Source organism: Suricata suricatta, chromosome 3, assembly GCF_006229205.1.
Source record: "Suricata suricatta isolate VVHF042 chromosome 3, meerkat_22Aug2017_6uvM2_HiC, whole genome shotgun sequence".
Classification (NCBI taxonomy): Eukaryota; Metazoa; Chordata; class Mammalia; order Carnivora; family Herpestidae; genus Suricata; species Suricata suricatta.
Genome location: NC_043702.1, coordinates 34,751,628 through 34,772,827, shown reverse-complemented (window position 1 = coordinate 34,772,827; position 21,200 = coordinate 34,751,628). Strand labels below are relative to the sequence as shown.

Below are 21,200 nucleotides of genomic sequence, written 5' to 3'. Positions count from 1 at the left end.
ACTGACACCATCATCATCCTCATTGTTATTATTATTCCCAGACTGAATATAGGAAACACAGAATCAGCCTCATAGGTACTTATAGTTTCTTGTTTGTTTTTATTTTTTTTAATCTTATGGTGTTAGGCAATGAGTGGTATGTCTATTCCAGAATGTCCCACTCCGGCACTACAGATACTGTTGACAGATCTTTGTTTTAGGGGCTGTGCTGTTCACTGCAGGGTAGACAGCAGCATTCCTGGCCCCCACCCAGTAGATACCAGAAGCATCTCCAAGTTCTAATAACTAAAAATGTCTCCAGATGCTGCCGAATATCCCATGAAAGGCAAATTCGCCACTGTTTGAGAACCACCGGTTGATACCAATGACAAGGGATTGTTGGCTTCGAAAATGCTGAGAATTCTCTTGAGTGGGCAGCAATCCAGACAAGCAGAGGTACAATACTGGTATCAACTGTCACCCACCAGGTCTCACATTCTTACTTAGTGTACAGCATGGAGTTTTAAAACAGTTCCTTGTCAGGAAACCACACAGCAGCAAGTTCAGAATTCCTGAACTTACAAAATAAGCCATGGAAACACTGTGGTGGAAATATAATAAACCAATAATGCACAAACTACAGAGGCATGAACAATTCGGCAAATACTCCCCAATCAACCCCACCCAGTGACCTAGTCATAGCATGAGCAATGTCCTTTCTTCTCTCTGCATTAAGATGGGAGTGTGGTCAGAGGAAAAACTGGATGCCAAAAATGCCTGTGTTTTCATTCAGCTGGTGATCCTGGCTTCAGGCAAGGTTCAATGTCTCTGCTCCAGTCTTTCCAACTGTAAAATGGAATCAGTAACAAAGAATACCCTGACCTAACTAGTAGTTTTTGATTCTAAGTTAAGGATATCCATTCACTACAGGGCCTCAGGTCACAATAACCACTAGGGGAAAAAAATCACTATAACTATAAGAAATAATTTTGTCTCTGACCTTTTGGTATGAAAAAGTGGAATTTATTTCATCTTTTTCATAGAATGTTTCAGTTTCCCATGTCATATCATCTGTATTGGTCTCCTCACCTTATTTATACAAGGACTGAAAACAGAAAACTTTTTAAGCATTTCCTCCTCCCTGCCCCTCCAATCATCTCCCCTGCTTCATGGAATTTTAATACCAGAAATATCTAACTATCTCTTTATTTACTGTGTCCCTAGGGAGGGCCACAAACTATTGTAAAGTGAAGACATCTATGCTCTCCAAGAATCCATCTTCACTCCCTAAGGCAATATTACCCCCCCTAAGGGTCATGGTGAAGATGGATTGATCTAGTTTACAGCATGTGTTCAGAGCTTGAAAAGTTACCTTTTATACAGTAGAGATTTTTTTAAAAAGTAATCTCTACACCCAATGTGGGGCTCAAACTCATGACCCTGAGATCAAGAATCATATATTCCACAGACTGAGTCAGCCAGGTGACCCTACACAGCAGATTTACATGAGTTTCTGAAGAGGCTTAGAATACTGGAATGAAAACTGGAGAAAGCAGGTAACCTCAAAGGACACCAAAGCTGAACCTCATCTGGAGAGGTCTAGATTCCTAACTTCAGTCTTCTAGGACCACAGTGTCTTGGCGCTGACAGCATCCCTAAGTGGCCCAAGCCTAACTTGGTCTCAACTATAACCTAGCTTCATTTCTGAAGGGAAATTTCATCAAACACATATTTCTTGGTAAACATGCAAAGGATTCTGCTAGGTATTAGAATTAGAAAAATAAATGTCATATAATAGCTACCATGGAAGAAATCAGAACCATGGGCAAAGGCACATGCAGTTTTGGTTTGGCACTTTAGGGTGTAGAGCTGGAGTCACAGAGGCAAGGTGGCCTTACAGGGGTAGAGTGACATAACAGAAGCAAGGTGTAAAGGAGTCGAGTGGACAGGATGTGTGTGCACATACACAGTGTGGGCCAGGGGGATCTTGCAGCAGGATAGTGACTGTATGCCTTGTGTAGAGAGTATCAGCTCCAGCCATGTGGCCCAATGGATCAGATCTGATTTTATGCATTGTTACATAAAATCATCCAAATCTCCTGACGTTGAAGTGTAGGCTTCAAATCTTAAAACTCTTTGTGGCTTAAAACAAAGAAACACAACTGCAGGAAATGTAGGACTATCAATATGTAAACTATCTGCAAACAAATGGCAAGAACAATTTCCTCTCTTCCTTGAGAAAAGACGCTCAGATTCTAAGGGACTTCTCATATCACAGAAAGCAGTGAATGATGACATGAAGCTCCTTCCTTCATCTAGCACAGCAATGGGGCCCAAATTCAACAGACTAATCTGGTGGGTAATTATGCACAATGGGTCATATCTTTACCATTTAAGAAAAATCAATGAATAGTATACCCTAACTACTTTTAAAGAAATTTAAACGGCACCTTTCCATAACCACAAGTGGAGTAGACTTCATAAGGGCTCTTCATAATCACTGATTTCACCTATACTTAAGAATTTAATGATGGTGCATTTTCTGCCTAATTAGACAAAGTGTAACATCACCAAACTAGTATTACCCTATGTTTGAATTTTAAAATTCCCAAAACATGTAAATAATTACATCTCCCTAAAAGTTTAGTTGATATAAGGGCACAAATGAATCCTAATCCTGAATTCAATGGCTTAAATTTGGCACAAATATAGACTTATTTTTCAGTAGTTTGAGATCTTTTAAAATACAGTCCCTTCTAAGTTGCAGCTGTGCCAACTATATTCTCCAGTCTCGGGAGTTCTGCCAGTTAGTTCCATTTATTTTTCTTAATTTTTCATACCATGACTGTAATATAAAATTAATCCAAAGTTTTGTTATTTTGCTGACAAACAAATGCAGGATTTCAAAGCAGTGTCACGGAGAGACTGGCACAGTGTAAAAACAAAACAAAACAAAACAAAAAATGTCCCCCCAAAACAGTTAATATATTGAAGAGTTTTATAGTAGTTATGGGATCAAGAACAATGGCCAAGGCAAAATCAATGCAGAGAAAATTACCCTATTTGTGAACTCTTTAGCTAAGATCTGAATGATAGGAACAGCCTTTTATAGAGTAAGTGAATTCTCTTAGTGATATCAGAAGTTAATGTGAATAGCCACAAAGTGCTATTACAGGAAAATTACAAGCTGAGTCTTTCCTAGTCATTAAATATTGTTAGCACACTCTAGTTTTGACATACTAACATAAAAAATAATAAAACTCATAAATCAATTAGTAGTTGGCTTCTAAGATTTACTTTATTCAAACTGGTCATTTAGAATATTATATTGAATATCCTTTTAGCTACCTTACACATAGGGAGCCCATAGAGATGAGAACTTCTGAACAAAGAATGGAGAAAGAAATGTACAGGAACCATCATCCAAATGAAGGGAGAGCCTTAATTATAGTGGTTTTAGAATTTTTATCTCAAATTTCTCTAAATTTCCAATTCTGTCTCATCTTATGGTAAAAACTGGATCCTATAAATGTCTACAATCAGTTTTTCAATTCTGTTCTATTCTACTTCACCTAGACTGAAGTAAGATGGACTCTGAATGAAAAGTCCATACAAAGTTGGTAGTTCCCTGAACCTAGTCCTTGGCCTGCGTTGCTTCAACACAGACATTTTGACTAGTTCACATCAAAAGAAGAAAAACAAGGGTGACAGGAAGTTTTTCATATGACTGAATTTATATAGTTTGTAATATTTTTTGTCTGAGACTATCCTTTTCATTAATTTGTTGATATTAAGAAGTATTTGTTTTATAAAGTGATATGAATAATAAATTGGACCTTCCCTTGAATTTTTCAAATGAATATATTTTTCAAAAGAAAAGGCTGGTGAACTTGTATGGCTCCCTCTTTAATTTTAATTTCTACTAAATCTCAAAATCTAAAAACCATGCTTTGTATGACTTAACATATTTGTCTAATTATCTCTAGGAAGATGCCCTGATGCTTAGACAAGGCCTCTGCCAGGAAAGGACAGGACCGGGAAAGGGGAAAGGTGGGTCCTGAAGGGTAAGCCCTGGGCTCGCCTCTGGGGAATGAGCAGCCCCTAGCATAAGTCTAAGACCAGGACAGCAGTCTCCACCACATAGCCGTGTACTCTTTTCTTAAATTTTTTTTTAATGTTTATTTATTTTTGAGAGAGACAGAGACAGAGTGTGAGCAGGGGAAGGGCAAAGAGAGAGGGAGACACAGAATCCAAAGCAGGCTCCAGGCTCTGAGCTGTCCGCACAGACCCTGACATAGAGCTCAAACCCACAGACTGCGAGATCATCACCTGAGTCGAAGTTGGATGCGAAACCGACTGAGCCACCCAGGAGCCCCTTAGCTGTGTACTCTTATCACCAACCTGCTCTGAGTTCACTGTGATCATTTTGAGAGACTGCTTCTAGGTGCTTTTAGCTGTACGAATTCATGAGTCTAATCATTTGGGCAATTCGCTCTGTGACTCTGGAAAATGACCAATGACCACATGAAAGCACTGACTGAGATGTCAGTATTTGGATGATAAGTAATATAATGAACCTGTTGACTTCTGGCTTCTCCCCCAGGCATGTGAGATTGGATTGAAGTGAAAGGAATTAAGGACACCTCAGGGTAGAGCATTTTGCCAAGTCCTTGACCATGCCTCCTTTGATATCTTGATCAAGAAATAGACTCCATGCTTCCTTCATTCTCCTCATCTTCTCTTCCATTCTTCACACACATGCATGCATTCCTGCTTTCTTCTTGTTACACAAAAGGAGGCCCAGACAGAAACCCTGCAGGGTCCTCTTAGGTGGTAGTTGGGACCAGTGATATTGGACAATAGGACAAATCTCAAAACCCACCAAAAAATTTGTGGGCAAAACTCAGAAGTGGTCAAACATTGGGATATTAACCTAGTTAATATTTCTTCCTAGAAGTCATTGGTTTTAGAATGTAGCAAGACTCGGTACCTAAACTCAATTGCTTTTAGAAAGAAATATTATTTCTCTCAAAGAGAGCAAATACTAACCAAACAAAACATGCAACCCAAATGAACACGGATATCTAACAGAGAGGAAATCAAAAACAGCAAAGACTCACCATAAAATTCTAAGAACCTATCAAAATTTCTCAAAGATTCAATTGAGTTCAATGGTATTTTCTAACTCACATGGATATATTTCTTTTCCTCAGCCTAATCAGTCATTCCTTGAGGGATTTCAGATTAATTTATTAGCTACTTCAGATTTTTTTTTCTTTAAAAAAATAAACAAACTGATGGAAACTATGAACTGTTTCTTGATTGGGAGGTTGAATTCTCCACGCATGCCCTGGCTTCACAATCCCACAAACAAAACACCCAGGAAAACAACTGCCTCTGGATTTGACTCCTCCCTCATTTTCCCCCACTGCTATGCTATGCCCACTGTGAGAACTGGCTGCCCGGTCCTCAGAGACATGGGAGGAGACACTGTCCAATGGGAGGTGATGTGGTGTGCCACTTTGACCCTTGACACTTGCCGGAATCAACAGCCTCGCTCAGGTTGGGGAAAGAAGGGGGTGCTAACCTGCACTGGCTCGGGGGGAAGCTGGACCACGTGCTGCATGCGCTCGCTGTGGTGATGCCTCGACTCTTCCTCATAGATCACATCCCTCTCGTGCTGGGGAAGGTTCAGGAAGCGACGGATGGTACACAGGTTCTCCCAGAGGGTGCGGTTCTCTGGGCTGGGGTTTTCCTTCCAGCGGAGCAGTTCACACAGCCAGCCCTAGAGGGAGAGAAGGTCACTTGAGTTAATGCGTAGGGTGCAGAGGTGCAGAGGACAGCCTGACTGAGGTCACAGCCTGACAACTCTGAAAAACCAATGAATGACCACATAGGTGGTTACACCAATGTCCAAGAATCTTATTTCTTCTTAATGTTCTGATTACCCTTCCTACTGAATATATTTTCAATTAATTTCCAGTTCCTTTGTAAAAGATACTCAAGTAAGATTACAGTTACCTGATTCTCCAAAAAATAAAAAAATTGTTCATGTTGGTCAGCTACAATTTTTAAAAATTTTCCAACTGGATTCCATTCTAAAAGAAGGGTGAAAATGAACAAATTTGTATTATCAACATAGTGAATTCTAAAGAAGGAGAAAGGTCTAAGTTCAAATAGCACCGAATTCTCTAGGAAGGAAATAGTCTTAGAATTATCAATAACTCCACAAAATAAAAACAACCACCTTAGCAAGAATGAAAAAGTTGTATGTGTTCTCAACCTCTGAATGCCCTGAGCCCTCGGCCCACTTAACCATCACTGTCCCGCCACAGCCACACCTGCAGAAAGGTGGGCAGTTGGTCGGGTCACACCTGCAAATGTGCTCCCAATCCTGGCATCCGGATGTTCTCTCGCTTGAAACTGCATGAGAAAGAAAATGTAATGCAAATAATGATGGATTATATGAAAATAATACAGAGGATGCTGTCAACATCGCTCACTGACTTATGTCAAAATATTTTACCCAGTAGCTTTCTAACCCATCACTTCCAAGCTACATCGCTAATTTTAAAAACAAGAATTGTCCCACATCATGCCTCTTGCAAAAGCGTAAGAATTTTTCTGAAAAGGTGAATAAAGAAACACAAATGACTTTGTAAAAATGAAATCCCAAATCCCAACAAATTCTATATCATAACTTGTAAGCCAATGAGAGTCCCTGACATGCATTATAAAAACCCTATATAATACCGTAAGCTGTTGTTTGTCTAACTCTCCACTGTGTCTTCTGCCTTTACCCAAAAAAAGGCAAGATTTGATTATCTCCGCCGCATCAGCCAAGACAGCAACACCAGCTGTTCTCATTGTGCAGCCTCTTCCTCGCGGCCTCCATGTTAATAACCTGATCATTCCATTTTCTCCTTCAACTGCCGGCTGCAGCACCGCGAAGAGACAAAAACCCAGGCCCATCTGCAGCAGCTGTGGGCACTGAACTGTGAAGCCACTGGGGATTTATAAACTAATCTGTAACACAACACTGCCTTGTTTTTACAAGTGAGAGGCCACATTTGCGCAGACCTGATCTTTTCTTGCAATAAACTGGGAGCTGGGGAGAGTTAGAGGGTTAGGAAGAATGAAAACAAGATATCGAATCATTTGCTTGGAAATGTTTTTCCAAGTATTTCCATAGATTTCTTTCAAGTCAATTGAGAGACAGGTAAGCGCTGATTTTCAAGGTGCAATGTATATGAAAATTGAAGACAATTACATTTTTTATCCCTATCAGGTAATAAATAATATTTTTTAAAAATCTCCTAGTCCCAAAGTAGTTCCTCAAGGGTTTCTTTGTACAAAGGAAAGAATTCTTGAAATGGAAAATAAACCATCTGTGGAAAACTGAGCTCCTATCTCTCTAGCTCTTTACAGATCTGAATAAGTCTCCAACCGAACTCTTTCAAATGTTTCAAACAGGTATGTTTAACATCTCCCAGGGAAGGCTATAGTATAGAGACCAATCACTTAATAGAAAATAAAAACAAAAACGTACATCTGTGAAAAGACGAAGTTTTGAGACACCCAGACCTTAAGGAGGACACAGCACCTGCGGTTCTGCTTGAGGAGTGAACTGCATTGTGGGAAGCTGCAGCTTGAAAGGAGACAGGTGACAGCTGAGTGGTATCTCCACTTATGATACTCGGAATGTCTCGCACAACATTCATTGCTGCATTTGATTTATATGCGCTGTTATAATCTGCACTCATTACAATCACTTAGAACAAACTACAGGCCTCGTTATGGACTGTGTGCTGTCTGCCATCAGTCTTTAAGAAGTGTGGTGCTCAATTTGCCCACTGACATGCAAGGTCCTGACCTTGAAGCTATTAGGGAGCAGATTAGACACAAGTGTGATCATGTGTGCAGGCATAAGCAAACCAAATTAATTTCTGGCACAGAGAGGTAGCCAACAAGACCCTGTTCTTAGGGAACCAGAGAACTTCCTCAAATCCCTGATGGAGCTGAGCTAATAGCATGTTTAAGGGAACCCGGTTTTGAAGATGAAGCACATTCATGGTATTTAGAGGGTTATTAATCTAGTTTCCCCACAAAGTGTTTGCTTGGCTGATCAGATTAAGGGATGGAGCCTTCCACAGTGCACCCCCACCACAGCAGGCCCCAAGAAATCTGTGATACTTCACAGCCTTGGACATATTGCACCATGTGTACCCAGCTGCTTCAATAATTAGCTTATGAATGTATCAGCTGGTTCTGTGATTTTTATAAATAATAACTAACCTACAGAGCAGAAAGATTGTCAAGAGCCTTAAAGTAGCACAAAATTGCAAGGTGCTCCTAACTCTGACTTGCTCTTCCACTGAATGCTGACATCCCCTACTAGTAGGGCCCCGGTAATGCCATTTATAAATATTTATTTTGCATTTGAAATGGCAATCTATGTTTGTCAGTTTTCTTCACGGCAGCCATAATTTACTTTCCTTTAGCTCTGGCTCACTGCTCATTCCACATATTTGTAGACTTACCTTCTGGAAATCTTTTCTCCCACCCCACTTCCCATATCACCCTCCATCTTTTTATTCACATGATCCTTCCACCAGCCCATTTGGGATCCTTATCTCTGTTTTCTCAATGGGGGTCTCTTATTAGCTTGTTTGGTGGCTAATAAATGTGTGAGAAAGTCCCATGTTGCTGCATGAACACACATGTATGAAACTGTGTGTGAACCCACCGCAGAAGAGATAGAGTCCCCACACATTGGGATTTTTTTCCATTTATATAATTTTTGCGTGCCGTCCAAGAAAGTTTTGCAGTATCAGGAAAAAAAAAGTGTAAATGTCAAATAAAACAGTGACAGATGACAGTATTCTCTATTGAATAGCACTGTTTCTGTCGTGCATGTTCAATGGGAACTCATGAATTATTAATAAACAAATCTCCTTTTTCTGTTAAAAATCTCAAGTAGGTTTTGTTGTTGTTGTTCCCTGTGCATTATGCGGAGAATTCCAGGAGAATTAGTTTCATTTCAAAAACGCTGATACAGAAGTTTATCTGATTTTCAGTCTTGGTCAGCTCTGTGAGCAGGCACTATGGACTGCAGGGTATATACCTATCTGTAGTTTCTCTTTTAGTCTGGCTGTAAATTCTGACCAAAGGTTAGCTGCATATTCATGTAGTTAGGTTAGCCTTTCTAGTATGGTAAAACTGTGGCTAAGCGATGTCCAGCTAGGAAGCTCAGAGAATTTTCAACTTGGAGCCCGGAGACCTAACTGCTAAGTTCCTGGTCTGACATTAAATGATTGGGTTACCCTTGGGCAAGTGGTTACCCTTTTACAGCTTCTAGAATATAACCGGAAGAGGAGGAGTTTACAAAAGATGGTCTCTAAATTCTCTTTCCAGCTCCACATTCCATGGTCTGTTACCTTATTATTTGTCAGAAATAGCAGATAATAATTAGCCATCCGGGTTAAAGTACAAAGAAACCACCTTGAGCAGGTGATTGAGGGCAACATCACCGGTGATAACACACGGACACCATGAATCCTGTGGTATGACGCACCCCAAAGGACACAACACACTATCTGCAGTCATCTTGCCAAAAATACATAACCTCAGTTGAGTCATGACAAACCCAAATTGAGAGATGTTCAACAAAATAACCTATCAGTATTCTTCAAAAGAGGCACTGTCATTAAAAAAAAAAGAAAGAAAGAAAGAAAAAAGAAAATAGGAGCGCCTGGTTGGCCCAGTCAGTTAAGCATCAAATTCTTGGTTTTGGCTCAGTTCATGATCTCATAGGTCTGTGAGTTTGAGCCCTGCATTGGGTTCTGTGCTGACATCCAGGAGACTGCTTGGGATTCTATCTCCCTCTCTCTTTGCCCCTCCCTTGCTCATGATATACCTCTCTCTCTCTCTTTCTCTCTCTCTCGAAATAAACAAAAATAAGCTTAAGAAAAAAGGAAAAGAAAATGGAAAGACTCAGGAATGGCCACAGACTGAAGAAAACTCAGGAGAAATAATTAAATGCAGTGTGGTCCCTAGATGGGATACTGGTATAGAAAATGGATATTAGTGGGAAAACTACTGAAATTAGAATAAACATTTTAGGTTAGTTAATAGTATTAAAACAATGTTAATTTCCTGGTTTTAATAACTGTACTATGATGATGTAAGATGCTAGCAATAGAGGAAGTTAAATGAGGGTTATATGGAAACTGTACTATTTTACAACATTTCTGTGACTCTAAAATTTGTTAAAAACAAAAAATGTCTGGGGCACCTGGGTGACTCAGTTGGTTGAGCATCCAGCTTTGGCTCAGGTCATGATCTCACAGTTCGTGGGTTCAAGCCCCGCATCGGGCTCTGTGCTGACAGCTCAGAGCCTGGAGCCTGTTTCAGATTCTGTATCTCCCTCTCTCTCTGACTTTCCCCTGCTCATGCTCTCTCTCTCTCTCAAAAATAAATAAAACATTAAAAAATAAATAAAATAAATAAAAACAAAAAAAATGTCAAAAAACTTAACGTAGAAAAATATACATGAAGCCTAAGTGTAATGATAACAAGGAATTTATGATTAAAACTCTTTTACCTTCAAACTCTGAATCCAGAGAAGGAATAGAAGTTTAAAGTTCGCATCCTGAGTAATCAATGGTTAAAGAGCTCCCAAGCATTCAATACATAAGTGAATAATATTTATAAACATCTCATTTTAGCCATCTAATTAGCCTCTTAAACAAACGCTTCCTTCAGTCAAGAAAGCCACGCTGACCACCCTTTCCAACTATGCAGGTGAGATGACATCCATACTAGTTAAGATATAGTTTGTTTATGATCCATATGTTCTGGAAAAGTTGCCTGTCAATCTAAATTTACAAAGCAAATAACGTTGTAAATGTATTAGGAATCTTTAGTATTTGAAGAAATGTGCCATTATTTCTTTTTAAAAGATGAATAATCCCATAGTTTATCTTTTAGTGAATGGAAATTTTTATTAGAGATATACCTAAATGACACATCCCTATTTCCCAATTCAAAAAGCATTTTTAAAAAGGCAACAATGAGAATCACTATTTGCTCCTGTTTTTCCTTCATGGTCTCATCTCCCATCAGTTCCTCTATTGACTTTGTGCTCCAGCCATTGTGAATTACACACAGACTTTGAAGATGATTGGTATTTCCATCTCCAGGCATGGACTGTGGGATATATACCTACCCATCTGTGATTTCTCTTTCATTTTAAACTGAGGTTGGATGAATATTCGTACAGTCAGTTTAGCATTTTTAGTATGGTAGAACTGAGGCCGAGTGAATTAAAAGTGTTTGAGCACAGCTAATATTGCTCATGTTACTCCCTTGGCTGGTATGTCTCATATTCAACCTTCTGCCCCCCATAAGATATATTCTTCTCAAGGCTCAGCTGACACGGTATCACCTGATCTGTGATAACTGTTTGCTCACTTCTATATGACCCCAAAGCATTTTAATTATACTCTGCCACATTTTGATGATGATTACTATTACAAGTGGGTATGTGTACATTCCCATCAGAATGGTCAGGTTCTTGGGGCGCCTGGGTGGCTCAGTCAGTTAAGTGTCCGACTTCAGCTCAGGTCATGATCTCATAGTCTGTGAGCATAGAGTCTGTCAGCACAGAGCCTGGAGCCTGCTTCAGATTCTGTTTCCCTCTCTTTCTGCCCCTCCCCTGCTCATGCTCTTTCTTTCTGTATCTCTCAAAAATAAGTAAACATTAAAAAAAAAAAAAAGAAAGAAAAAGAATGGTCAGCTTCTTGATGGAGGGCGGAGGGAAAAAGGTGGTTTCTTACTCATTTTAGCATTCTCAGAGCAATGTGATTCCTTACACATAAAAGATGCTTAATAAATGTTCATTAGAGTGAACTGAAATTATCTGAGTGCATAGAAATTAGCCTACTGGCATGTTTTACAGCCTCAAATTCAAAGAGCTATAGTTGAAGAGGGGCACTATTTCTCGGAAGGAACCCTGTCAATGTTCTGAAGATTGTTCTCCCATCTCTAATGCATGAATATGATAAAGAAAATGGGAATGATCCAATTTATATTATATATGAATGCATTATATACAATATATAAATGCAAACAGTGACAGGTCTCTCAGAACATTAATTCCGTTTGTAATCTTGTGCCAAGCACTCACCTACTATGTGTCATGCAATGTGCTGGTATGTTATGTATATCATTTGTCTCGATTACTTTTGTTGAAAAGGTGAATTGAGATCACCAGCAAGGAAGTGAGTATTCAGGCTATGAAGCTCAGGAAAAATATCACCATAGAGAATATGACATGTAAGATGGATCCTGAAAGATAAAGATGGATTTCACCAGGTGGGGAGAGGAAGTGATCAGAAGCACATTCCAAGCAGAGATAACATTATCAGCAAATGCAGGGATCTAGAAAATAATCACACTTCAGGAATCAGAAGCAACTTTGTAGGGCTACTGCAGTCTAGAAACAGAGGGAGGGTCAGATTATAAAGAAAAACATGCAAAGAAAATTCATCTTAATTGTATGGGCCATGGGAGCAATAGAAAGCTTCTAAATGATATGAGAAATAATGAGCTTTTCTTTCTTTTTTCTTTAAAGTTTACTTACTTTCAGAAAGAGAGAGTGAGTGTGAATGGAAAAGGGGTAGAGAGAGATGTAGAGAGAGAGCATCTCAAGCAGGCTCCACACTATCAGGGCAGAAACTGACATGGGGCTTGAACCCACAAACCGAGATCATGACCTGAGCCAAAGCCAAGAGTCGGGCACTCAAAAAACTGAGTCACCCAGGTGTCTCTTTTCTCTCTTTTTTCTTTTCCTTTCTTCATCCCTCATTTCTTCCTAACAACAAGTCCTTAGGGAAAAGTCTATGATAAAGTCAAAACACGACTTGTTCTAGCCTAGATCTTTTTTTTCTCAACAGTAAAATCAGGATTCACAATGACCTGGTAATGGTAAAGCACATACTTTGTATGTTAAACCAATAGGAGTTTCCATTCTCACACACACAAAAATTGACATATATCACGAACATACTATGTCAATAATTTTTTTAAAAATCTGTTCTTATCATTTTAACCATTTTCTTTTCTCTCTGTGTGTTGTTATTGTTGTTATTCACATGAGAATTTTTTTTTACAGCTTTCCTGGGTTAAAAGCAAATCAGGAAAGGCAATATCTATTTTACCTGTAGAAAATTTTAAAACTTTAAGGTTTTAATTTTAAATTTTAAATTAACTTTAAATTTTAAAATTTTAAAGTTTTAAAATTTTCAAGTAGACAATAACAGAGTGACATTCTCTAAACTACATACCAAAGGCTGAGAATGTCCAAATAATCAGGGAAGTCTTTCACAAAATAATAATATGACCAGTGTTTTGAGTTTGGACCCCAGTAGATATGGGTTTGAATCCCATAAGTTCCAAGCCATACCTTGAAGTGAGGGGGGAGGGGAAGAAAATGGGAAGAACAGTGTTCCTGTCCGTGGTACTGAAATGTCACTGTGTACCGAGTGATTTTCCTACCCCAGGACACTGGTAATGACTCTGACTTTTCCCAAGCCCCATGTTTTTTCCTTTAAAAATTTTAAGTTCTATGTTGGCAACAACTTTTCTAGTTTTTATAATATTTCAGAATAAATATAAACCAGCATTTGCTTATCAACAAACACAAGTTTACAGCCTAGTCTGATCTACAAAGAGAAAAACAGAGTAAGTAACCGCTCCTGTTAAGTAAGGTTGTACTTGCCTTGAAGACAGAGCCTTGTCATAGTCATTATGTTGTAATGTGCCTTATGCACCTAACACAGAGCTGATAAGTGAATTCAGTCTACAAATAGTAAGACACCCCGCTCCCCACACACACACCGGTCTTTGCACCTCTAGGAACTCCAATGAATGAATAAGTCAGCAAATGAACAGTTCTCAGGAGAATGACTCAAAGCTTCTTGCACAGAAATGTAAAAGGCCATTTACTCACCCACATCCTCAATACAGAAAATGTCAGCATATGTAACCAAAAGGAAATGTTTTCTGAGTGTCTCAAAAGAAAATTCATATTATTAACCACAGACAGTCGCTTTCTAAATGGAAGCACATAAAGTCCCCAAACAAACTTTTGTAACTGTGAAAGGATTTCTCTTCAGCTGGTTGAGACTCTTCTGAAGTGTGAAATGAGCCAGATAATATTCAGCTCTTGTTTCCTAGTCACCAAATTCTCTTTTCATGAATCCAATAAGTGTCTATTAAAATAAATAAACCCCCTAATGATTCAAGATAACCTAATCAAGAAAACTGAAATGGATAAAAGGCTAACTGCAAGGGAGACTTTCAAGGGCTTCAGTGACTCCCTGACGAGGAGGTCATCTAAGCCCGAGAAAGGTTTGTGCTTAGCATTTGGGTACAGTTCAATGTTAATTATTTTATAACTTGAATGCGGTAACTAAAAATGACCTGCTTTTTTTTTGTGTATTTTTCAAAATTGTGCACTAAGTTCTAAACTATTTTCATAGGGACCAATTTTCAGCTGTCTCTGGGCATGTCTCTCATATTTCTATGGGTGTGTTTGTAAAGATTGAATCTGTAATTGAGAATGATGAAAATTTTATTTCAAAACAACTCCTTAACCTCTGCTACAGAGGACTCAAGACAAGAGGGGATTTCATAAAATCTCCCTCCTTACCAAAGATATATGGGATAAACATAGCTTTATAATAATGTGGAGACATGATATGATTTTATATAAATATGTACACACATACATACATGCATACATGGGAACATGCACCTGAAAAAGCCATCCATATCTGTCAAAAAGATGAGTGAACTTCTCCACCTAAATACTAGAATGGTATTAATAGCAAAACATGCTGGGCTAAAATCAAGCAGAAAACAACCAAAATATTTCCAGTCCTTGGTGTCAGGTCCAAATTCCACATGCATGCAACATAATACTATATATTTTGCAAACTGCCTCAAAAACTTGTAAGGGGAGCGGGGGAGACAGACACAGAAGAAACTGGGAATAAGACTTTTTTTTTTTTGGAAGATCAGACCTGGGACCCAAGTAAGGCAAACAAACAACTAATGCACAAAATTTAAGGAGTGCGGCTCTACAAGTGTGTGTCTCCTTAATATTTATACCCTAGGACCCGGCTTGCCTCGCCCTAGTCTTGGCCCTGTGAAAGGATGATGATTAAACAGTTTCTAAAGCAAAGTGGTAGGAGTTCTTCATAGGCACAAACATTCTCCAACTATAAGAACCCTGATTTAACTCAATGTGCTCTTTGTAAGAGGGTTGGGAGAGTTTGGAGAAGTGGTTTTAATATGTCAACCTGATTTGCTTCACATGCAAGTTTCCAAAGGTGCCATGTCATGAACTGGAAAAATAATGTAACTCAAGGATTTCTGCAGTAGATAAAGATGTGCTTAAAACTTGTATAAAAACTTGAACGATGGGTAAATGTATCTGACTTTTTAGAACTGCCTATGAACGCCATGATTAACCTTCACTGATATCTAAATAAGGGCTCCCTTAAAAGCTACTTTTAGGGCATGAAACACTAATATAATTAATTGTGGGGGTAGTAAAAAAAAAAACCAATTCTCACTATAAGATTGATATAAAAACTGAAACCTTGAGGGAATTTCTGCTGATAATCTCTCAATAGAATGTAATCTTTTGAGATTATGCTGAGGAAAAAAAAAAAAGGCAGAGAATGAAGGGCTCAATTTGATGCTTAAACATCATTGTGTTGACTGCCTGCCTTAATCTGGCATTTGGGAATGTTGAGAAATCTAATTTCTTGACTACTTGGCATAGTAACTTTTTTCAAATGGTAATTATAGTATAAATATATTAATTTTTTCCATTTGAATTTGGTGGATAGCCCTGAAATTGCAGTAAACATGCCCCAATCGTCAAAAGTAGAAAAAGCGAGCTTCTTGATAGGCTGTCGATATGACTGCATTACCAAGAAACCAGCCTGGCAGGAAGGGGCGGCTACTCAGGAAGGCCACGTGCCACATTTCAGCCTGCCTCACATGCTGAAGAGGAGAGAGCGAAATCATTAGGAGTGAGACCCAGACACCCACTCGCTTCCTGTCACGTTTTATACCAGAGAGATGGGCAGCCAAACATGTACTCCCGATCGCCTGAGTATCCCAGTGCCAGTAAAGCCATTCCCATAAAGGGAATGTAATAAGTTAAGATAAATGTCAAACATCTTTTTGAGCAAAGTGTCAAAACCTTGATCTTTGTGTGATATTTTTGAAAGGCTAAGAAACTAATGATGAGATAACAGGTAATATTTTACTTTGTAAATTTACCCTCCTAGATGAAAAGATAGGCTTAAAAAAAAGAATTACAGATTTAACTTGTCTTACAATTATGTATTGTACAGTATGATCTCAATTATGATATAAACACACGTGTGCTCATCCATACACACACTACACATTAGAAAGAAAGACTTTAAAATGTTAATAGTGGGGTGCCTGGGTGGCTCAGTCGGTTAAGCGTCTGACTCAGTCTCGGCTCAGATCATGATCTCATAGTTCATAAGTTTGAGCCTCACATTGGGCTCATGCTGACAGCCTGCTCCCTCTCTCTCTGCCCCTCCCCTGCTCGCTCTGTTTCTCTTTCAAAAAATAAACTAAAAAAATTAAAATGTTAATAGTAACTATCCCTGTACTGTAGAATTACAGGTGATTAACATTTTTGCCTTTAGACTTTTCATTTTCTAACTTTCAAAAATAAGAATGCTATTACTTAAGTAATCATAAAATAGAAGTTTTTTTTTTGTTTGTTTTAAAAAAAGACCTATGTACAACTAAATTGTGCCTGGGCATTTTTAAGAGATGCAAAAGCAAAGGTTAGTGTGGTAGCCCATGACTAAATGAAGGAAACATCTTAGCACATATACTGAATGTGATAAAAACTCCAACAGCAAAGAAGAAAAGAAACAAACTAAATAATTTATCTATTGTTTTCCTTCATGTAGAGTTGTATATCTTTCCTTTGTTTCTGCTTTATTTTAAAAGGATCTGTCATAAAGAGCTGCATATTTTAAATCATTCTGCATGTTAAGCAAATTAGACCATCTATATGGAGAAATTTTATGATAGGGAAGTAAGTTCATAAAATGTGAGTTTGTAACCTACATCTAAAGCTAAGTACCCTTCTATTCAGGAATACAATTTATTAAGTCAGTAGGAACACAGAATACATTTTTGTTGGATAGAAACATAAGTGATAAGGAAGGAATAAAGGTCAGTACACAAAATATACTTAATCCTAATGTACATGAAGCATAGAAGGTACTGAAATCCAATCACCAGGGAGAACACAGCTTCTGTGGGGAAAAGGATTTCCGAATTGTGTACGGAGGCCAGAAACTCATCTTTACCAGCTGCAGTGGGATCATGATTATGGCTCCCTCTCTGACTCCTTCATGCAGTCGGAATAAGGACTCTCCTATCCCTGATCCTAGTGTGAGCTTCTGTGCTTGTGAGAGTGGAAAGGTGTGTGTGGCTGGGAGGGGAATTCCAGGGTCTTTAATCTGGGTGAAGGTGAGGGCACCCTATGTCATCTCACCAGACAGCCCCCTAGGGCCCTGTTTGTTCCCAGATGACTCTTTCTGTTACCTCAGCAGCCTCAGTGGTGGGCCCTTTCACTGCCACCACCTGAGATTTCACAACCAGGTCATCGATCTCCTTTCTGCAGTGCCTCAGCATCTTTATGCTTTCCTAATATAGAAAGCAAGCCCCTGCCCCACCACCACCAAAAAAAAGGGAAGCAAACCCCCATGTCCTGTTAAAGGTTCTGTCATTTGTTGTCGTTTATATTTTTAAATGAGGACTTGGGAGAAGAGAAATTAAAATAAGTCCCTTCCTGTCTTTCTGCCTACTCTATTCTTACCCAAACATAGTAGAAAAAGGCAGTCACATACATAGAGTTGGGTCTTTGAGTATACAAATAATAAAGAAAGATTCACTCTCCTTGCCAAAAAACACCAACTTTAGATCATCCTCAACATTCAATGAGCTGAACTACTATAGACTATGAAAAGGAGAAGAGATCAGTATATTAGAGAAACAGTGAATTCGTTTCTGGGAAAAGGAACAGTTGAGGTCAAGGGAAAGAACCATGGCTGAAGGTGCCATCACAGGGCACACGGCCAGCCCTGGAAGACTGCAGTGGGCCATGGTGTTTCATTTTTCGGGAGTCTCACTTCCCAGATGTGGGGCTGGGATAGGTGCAGCTGGGGAGCAAGGGGGAAAGCAACCCCACCGAGAGTAAGAGGAACAGGAGATTACAAGAAGCGACAGAAGAACAAGGAATTCCTGTGGCCACTAAAATTGCACACTGGGGCATTTAGTCCCTGGTGGCTCTCTGTAGGTAAGGGTCACACTGAAGTGACGCAGAAAATGTCCTGTATGATTTTAAGTGATGGCTTCTATGGAGGACCCGGTTTACTAAGGAGTCGTGGTTCACAGAGAACAATCACTGGCCAATAGTGCATTTGCTCCCATGAAGACCATCAACAATCTGAATATTCTGAAGAAAGGAAAAAGATAATCCTCAGGATTCTCTCTCACACACACACACAGATCCTAAACGGCAAATGAGGTGAAATAAACATATAGGCATAACCATACCTTTCCCCCTGATATATATATATTTTTTTTGCTTTTCCTTCTTTGACTCCTCTCCCATGAAGAGAAAGGCAAGGTCAGAGAGGAGATATTCAATGGAATTTGATGATACACTGGCCAGGCATGACAAGCTAGAGCTTAACTGGAGAAAGAGGCCTGCAAATGCATCTGACATAACACACACACACACACACACACAGACACACACGCACACACGCAGTTCTAGTAATATATTTCATCAATAGAACCATAAACAAAACTGTACAAGGGGGTCACCCTCTCAACTCCTTTACTGTACTCCTCTTCTCACTGTGTCCCTAAACTCTTATAGTCTTCATAGACCACCTTGGCCCATCACCCTAATGTCTCCAAAATTCTCCTTTCTTTGTCCTCCTTCTAATTGAAAGCTTGCCTAACACACAGCTTTAGGGATTATTCTGATTAGCTGATGACAGCATCTCACAAAAGGGTGGATCAGATTTAATAGAGGGTTCGTTTCTATTTTAAAAGAAATTGAAAACGGGAGGGAAGGGGTTGCTCTGCATATTTGAACTGGGTCTTCAAGGTTCCAATCTGACAGCAGTTCACAAGAGTTCCTAATTAAAGGTCTTCTAGTTTTACCTCCAAGACAATAGAGAGCCCTTCTTATTCTTATGCCTCGTTACTCATTCCAAGAACTTCTGATCCCTCCAAAGAAACATAGTGGGAAGAAAGGGAATGCAGAAGGGGAAATGAAAATCTCTGTATTCCCTATCGTCACAATCCAATAAAGAGGGTTTGGCCACTTCCCACTGCAGCTTGGAGTGGCTAAATATTTTGGCCACACACACACACACACACACACACACACACACACCCCTTATGGATACATGCCAAATATATATATGAGGCACAAAATAGTGCAATCAGTTTCACTAAATATGCTCTTTATGAAGTAAATGCTGGTACTTACAAAAGGGAGTAAATATCTTATGTTAAACTGCCTTCAAAACTATCAGGTAGGTTCACTTTGTTTGGGGGTATGTATTTATAAAATATTAGCACCTGATTTGCCAGTCTAGTCAGCTCTCTATCTACAATAAAGGTCCCCATTCATAACTGAGAATGAGGTCACAGTCCCAATGAAAAATGGAAAAACCTCAAAGCAACTTATCCCCATGAAGACTAAATCCTGTCTCACCCTTTAGTGTATTAGTTCTCAGAAGTACGTCTTCGTCCAGATTCTACAAAATCAGGGCTACTGAGTTCTTCAGGAGGCATCAAAAACTTGGAAAGCCAAGCCTGTGCCAACTGGCAAATACAGCTTTCAATCAGCTACCTGAATTATTTTGGGAGGCTGGAGGTATCACCATTTCCAACAGCCACGGTGCCAAGTCAGCAGAAAGATTACAGGCAGTTTGAATCAAGCTCTCAGACTGCGGGTTTCAGTTTTTCTTCAATGTTGCTTATGAAAGAAGGGCTGAGTGCAACTTTGATATTTACATCAAGTCACGACTAAGGGGTAGGTTTGCAAAATCAATTGTGTAGTTTTTATACTCACTGCACATTTACCACATATGTCCTTTATTACACAGTGGAAAACCATTAAATGCACAGTAGTTTTGCCAAGTGGCATTATGCATTTAACAGCTTTATTCGTTTAACAGCCCCAACTCTCATTATATTTTGCCATGTGGTACATGGGATTTTATGCATTTAAGTTTAAGAAGGCTCTATGGTGTTTTACTTTTATGTATTTCATACTATGGCTGGACATCGTATCTTAGCAAACTGTGTTTCAATGATTTCATTGATGAGCGAAGAGTAAGAATAATCTGGAAAAATGACTACACTGAAAGTAAACAAGGAAATGAATATTTCAATCCTCTTCTAAATTCCTGGATATTCTACTCCTTTCCCTTTAAGAACATCTGAAAAATAAGGTTACTGCAAAACTACAGGTAAGGAAAAAAAAGGCTAATCCCAAAATGATATAATCAGCCTAAATATAGTATTTAACTATCTATCATTTTTAAATGATAATTTAATTTTCATTGAAAATAGTCTTGCTTAATAGAAGTACAATATTCAGTAACTCCTTTTCTTTACAGCACACAACAGAAGATCTGTTAAGGAGATGCTGGACCATTTTACCATTTACATATGTGGGATGAAAACATTTGTCATGCGAGGCCACAGAGGAAATCAAGCTCAGAATCAAAGGATTCTCAAAATTATGCTTCAGCTAACTTTTGTTTCCTCCACCCTGCACTGGATAATTATTCATCCTAGGGATAAATAAGTAACCACCTCAACCTAACCCATTTGAGGATAGGGTAGTAGTTGTCCCTTTAAACGAATTGAGACAGGTAGTGGAACCCATCAACTGTTGCTGCTTACAGAAATAAAAATCCTAAGCATCTGTCTCCCCTTCTCCCTGGAGCATTCCATTCCCCACAATCCCAACACTGAGAAATTGTACTGGATAAGCTTCTACGTTTTCCTGTTATGAATTTTAGCACTCATTCTGGACTCCCTCACCACCCCGCACATGT

The 21,200-nt window shown here is 39.0% G+C and overlaps 1 protein-coding gene and 1 long non-coding RNA gene across 3 annotated transcripts in view; one reads left to right on the top strand and one right to left on the bottom strand.

Moving 5' to 3' along the window:
• Nucleotides 1–21,200, bottom strand: part of SATB2 (SATB homeobox 2) — a 190,481-nt gene that overhangs the window by 32,457 nt on the left and 136,824 nt on the right. For both annotated transcript variants that reach the window (XM_029934145.1, XM_029934144.1), the window contains exon 10: nucleotides 5,567–5,764. In XM_029934145.1, coding sequence (XP_029790005.1) covers nucleotides 5,567–5,764 — 198 coding nt within the window. The remainder of the gene's footprint in view (nucleotides 1–5,566; nucleotides 5,765–21,200) is intronic.
• LOC115287566 lies at nucleotides 1,978–21,046 on the top strand. The gene is made up of 3 exons (XR_003906542.1): nucleotides 1,978–2,334; nucleotides 3,966–4,029; nucleotides 20,757–21,046. It is a non-coding gene; the product is annotated as an uncharacterized LOC115287566 (long non-coding RNA).